General features: G+C 31.6%; 1 protein-coding gene across 1 annotated transcript; it reads right to left on the bottom strand.

Annotated features, from left to right (window-relative positions):
- Window positions 1–2,326: 2,326 nt before the first annotated feature.
- LOC112529123 (probable F-box protein At4g22030) lies at window positions 2,327–3,661 on the bottom strand. The gene has a single exon (XM_025140197.1). It carries the CDS (start codon window positions 3,659–3,661, stop codon window positions 2,417–2,419), a length of 1,245 nt encoding a protein of 414 aa, XP_024995965.1. The 3' UTR covers window positions 2,327–2,416.
- Window positions 3,662–5,075: the final 1,414 nt, after the last annotated feature.

Raw genomic sequence — 5,075 nt, 5'->3', positions numbered from 1 at the left:
TGTGCATAATTTATTTGTAATATGAAATTTTAAGTAATATGCATCAATGTACAATACTTCATGCATAAAAAATAGTTTTTACGAGTTTTTATCAAATGCTTTATAATATAGTATAGATATCTGTGTGTATGTAGACTCATGTTCATATGAGAATGCTACATATTTAAGAAATAACAAAATGTCTGAATCACATGTGATTTTATACCAACATCACATACAAAATCACATGTAATCACGCGATCTTGTCACACGGCCGTAGGATATCCATACACTTTTTGACCGTTAATGTGAATCACATATGATTTTGTTCGTAATTTGATCATTTTCTTAAATAAATATTATTCTCGTATGAACCTACCTCATATGTATATATTTATATTTAAAATTCTGAATGTACTCTTAATACAATGCTTTATGTTTATAGGACAAAATAATTATGATTTAAATGTTACAATAAGTGGATATAATATTTTTAGACTGTCTAACAAGCTTTTTATGTTATTTTTGATTTTTTTCTTCATATTAGTCACTTTATATAATATTATTTCAAAAATATTTTATAAAAACACAAGTTTTCTATAAAAAGATGTGCATATATGACATCATATTGTAACAATTTATATGTGATGCACGATTGTTTGATCCTATAAAACAGCTTATTAGAACATTATATTTGTAGTCCTGTAAAACCAAATTTGTTATAATATAATAATGCGTGGAGTAAGTGTATAGTACGGATAAATCGATAATTGCATAAGACAGTGTTAATATTTACGACAAAAAACCAATCAGTAAAGATAACACGTTTGCAATCATAATTAAAGAAAGAAAGAAAAAAGGTTTCGCTCACACATTTTTTATAACGATTAAATATTAAATGAAGATGCACGTTTTATAATTAGCTTTGTGTTATCAACTCTACAGACAAAATATATAGTCCCGGTAGATGTATTTTCTAGGGACCGAACGACCGGTCTTTGTTATGGTTTTACAGTTGTAGGATGATGATTTATGGTTGAAAAATGACGCGAGACAGACGTAAAACGTTATTAATTAACAACTATAATCAAAAGTTTGTTGCCTTTTCATGGATTTTATTCCATAAAATCATCAAATTATGAGCATTTTATTATATATTTTGTCTTTTTTTTGTTATTAAACAACTAATTACAGGAAAAAAAACTAATTAAAAAAACAAAAACAAGATTTAGATGGTCAATAGATGCCTTTGTCTATTGTAATTTGGACTGTCTGAATACGAATCTTTTATACCAGTTTTTATGTCAAATTTAATAAATAAACTATATGTATAATTAAAAAAATCAAATAAACACGAGTGTTATTACATTATTATAATGTAGTATTTTAAAATATTTGTTAATAATTTAATAGTTTTTATTTAATTAATTTGTCAGGGATAATTTAGTAATTTGATATCGAACAATTCTAGGAAGAAAATAATGAATCTTGTTTCGATTAATGTAAAACCTCGGGGGTGTTTGATTAGATGTGTTAATCAATAATCAATGGAAATGATAATAAAAGAACTGTTTGGTTTTATGTAATACTAGTTGTGTACCCGCGCAATGCGGCGGGAGCCGTGAATTTTAACGATTTTGAAGTTTCATGCTGGTTTTATTAGAGAAGATTTAACGATGATATAAATTACATTTGGTCTTTACATATTAATATAATTTGAATAAATAAGAGTTATGGTTTCAATTACAGTCTATGAAAAAAAAATTGTATGACAATTTAAAATCCAACATATTTAAATGACTCCACAAATGTGTTCGATTTACACCAAGACCAAAGAATCAAGAGATCGAGAGCGAGACCGAGAGTTCTAGAGCAATTGAATATGAGATACATGAAAAAACTTTTAATAATTCATGACGAATATCGGTTTGAATCTCACCTTGGGGGATGAGGAGAAGACATAGAGGTATGAGAGGGTGAAGACATGAGTGAAATGTGTCAAAAATATCTTAGGAACATGAAAAAAAAGTAATAATGCGTATTGGTAACTTGTATTATATGTCATTTTAATTATAGATTATGATATCTTAAGACTGAATGTATAAAGTAATAATATTTAATGCATTATGAGTTGTTTTTAACACTTTTAATACTTTGTGCATAAATGTTTAGTACTTTATACATTAAAAATTGTTTTTAACACTTTTGATAAATTTGATTTATAAGGTAGTATAGATGATGTGTTCATTCTCCAGAAGCCCATATTTCGTTACAGGTTCGATTCCCTGTCATTTTCATTTTTATTCTCTGTTTCATTCTCCGACCTGAACCAAATAGCTGCTTAATTACTTTTATATACATAATGAAAAAGTTAATCTAGAGATCACTGATCACTATGGTCTAAACTATTAATTATCATAAACAATTTATTAATTACTTAGAAAAGCTTGCTTCCAAACTCTTCAATGGCTCTTCCATCTCTTGAAGAAGATGAAGCTGCAACTTCTCTAAGCTCAGATAAGCTTCTTCCAAGCTGCAATGCCACCTTCATCTCAAAAACTTCACCATTCTCTCTGCTCTCCACATCTCTTTCATTTAGGTTTGATTCTATGGATTCCATCATCAACTTAAAGAAACCTGCATTGCTTCTATACATTTCAAACACCATCCCTACTTGCCCACCATGTTGCACAGTATTCACAACACTTGCCATTGCACCTGCCATGGTTCCAAGAACCATGGCCCAAGGAGAGGATCCAAGAAAGGCTGAACCAATGGCTCCTAAACCGGTTAGTACAGGACCAGCCATGGCTAACCCTTTGTTGAGCTTCAACGCCTTTTCACCTAACCTCAAGTAATCGGCTTTATCTTTTACCTCTAAAACCCTAATGATCTCTCTCATCTCTTCTTCCAACTCCAAACTCCAACCGTTTCTGTCGTGTTGCCCTTCGTTCGCTGATGTCCTCCGTTTTTCGGGCCACCAAACCGCTGGCTCCACCTTAGCCGGAAACTTTTCGAGCATGACACCGAGCAAAGGAAGAGGGTAGGCTCTATCAATAGCCAAAACTTTCTTCATAGCTTCATTCACATCACTGAGAGTAGGATTGCCTATGGCAACTTTCGTCTTGATTTCGCTTTCGAGTTGCTTGAACAATCTTGCAGCGTTTCGTTGTTCTTCAGCGAGTTGGGAAGGTTGGATCTTGTTCATGATAACCAGCATACCAGTGGCTGCCAGATACATAAACGTAGATGAAAGATTAAGTGCTTCCAAAGGTGCACCAGGCACAGTGGTTATGGCAGCAGAAATGGCAGCCATGGTTGCAGCAGAAAGAGTAATGGTGTTGATAGATGTCAACAACAGGCTGTTCCAGTTATTCCTTTGCTCTCCAATGTTCTTATGCATCTCCACTCTATCAGAAACAGCCTCCAATACCACATAAAGCTTCTCCATCACTTCAGGGTTTTTGCTAGGGTTTTTGGGTACTGTGATTCTTGAAAACTGATCCATTTCTTCAACCAAACCCATGTTTGATTGGATCTTTGGGATGAGGGTGGTTAGACCGTTTGTTTGAATCTTTGGGAACTGAAGAGAAGCTCTTGCTACTTCTCTATGGGAAGAAGAAGAAGAAGATGATGAAGAAGAAGAACATAAAAAGCTTGAAGCTTGATTAATGGCGGCCATGGCGTCCATGGTGTCTAATGATTTCAACTTGCAATCTTCAAGTCTTGATGGAGCAGGTAGTGTTAATTAGTGTATGAAATGAAGATTTATTGGATAGAAGTCGATTGGTGGTGTTGTTTATATATAGAAAGAAGAAGACAGAAACAGTCAAATTTATGTGAAACCCTTGAAGTTTGAATCCATTAATGAGCAAACCAAGAAGTACTCGTTTTCTCTCTCACGGTATTTACGGTCTTGTCTTGACCTTCAACCTCATTTGAAATGTACGTATAAATACTTGAAATGGTCAACTAATCCTCTTTTGGCACTTTATGGAGACTGTAAATTAAGGTTATATACCGCAACATGTTATGCCAGTCGACTAATTCCATAACGACCACCTGCTTTGCAGATAGCCCGGAGTCACCGTATTTGAACATTCGTAGCCACAAGAGGATTTTTATTCATTCTTGGATTTGAACCTGAGACATCCTGTTACTTTTGACATTTGGAGTCAAAGGTCAAGGTAAACAGTTTTAACCAACAATACTAAAGATAGTATATTGTGTTAAATTTTAATATTGAATTATGTTTTTTTTTAACCATGGATTTTTGGGTCAGTTTATGCGTATCGACTAATCATTTGAACTGTCACGAATAGCCTAGATCAATCATCAGAGGTGAACGTCAGTTGCAACAAAGGTTTTGGTAACGTCTGGATTCTCGAACCCGATATAGATGAGATTTTCCATAATATTCAATTTTGTTCTTTTTTTAACCATGGTTTTTGGGTCGGTTTATGCGTACCGACTAATCCTTTGAATGACCATGAATAGCCTGTTCAGTCATCGTAGGTGAACATTTATTATAACGAGGGTTTTGATAACGTCTGGATTCTCGAACCCAGATAAATAAGATTTTTCATAATATTCAAATTTTCACTATTCACTAGCTAGAATAGTATTTATCATCTTCAATTGATTTGTGATAAGTTATGGTACTTTTATATATTTTACATCTATTTATTAATTTATCATTTAATTATAATCATATATAATGTATATTAATTAGTTAAATTTATTTTATATCTATACTATATTATAAAGTATTTGATAAAAATTCTTAAAAACCATTTTTTATGTGTAAAGTACTGTTTATAATGCATATTATTTAAAACTCAAGATTACAAGTATATTGTGCGTAAGTACAACTTATTAAAGGTTCATATCTAAATTCGTGCAACTAACTGCAGATAAACATAATCAAATACAAGATAAACATCTCATTTTAAATATAAAAAATCTAAAATCTAATTAGGATAATCATTGAGTTCTAACAGAATACTTAATTATTATATTTATAAAATGTTATATTATTAAACAAAAAATAAATTATTTTGTTATTAAACTTAAGTTAAATTATAATAAAAAAAATT

This window comes from Cynara cardunculus (genome assembly GCF_001531365.2).
Source record: "Cynara cardunculus var. scolymus isolate 2C chromosome LG 1, CcrdV1, whole genome shotgun sequence".
In the NCBI taxonomy this organism is placed as follows: Eukaryota; Viridiplantae; Streptophyta; class Magnoliopsida; order Asterales; family Asteraceae; genus Cynara; species Cynara cardunculus.
Note: the sequence above shows the minus strand (reverse complement) of the source record. Positions and strands in the feature narration are given on the sequence as shown.

Coding starts and splice junctions, on each gene's coding strand:
- LOC112529123 (XM_025140197.1), bottom strand. CDS start 3,661: ATGGCCGCCATTAATCAAGCTTCAAGCTTTTTATGTTCTTCTTCTTCA.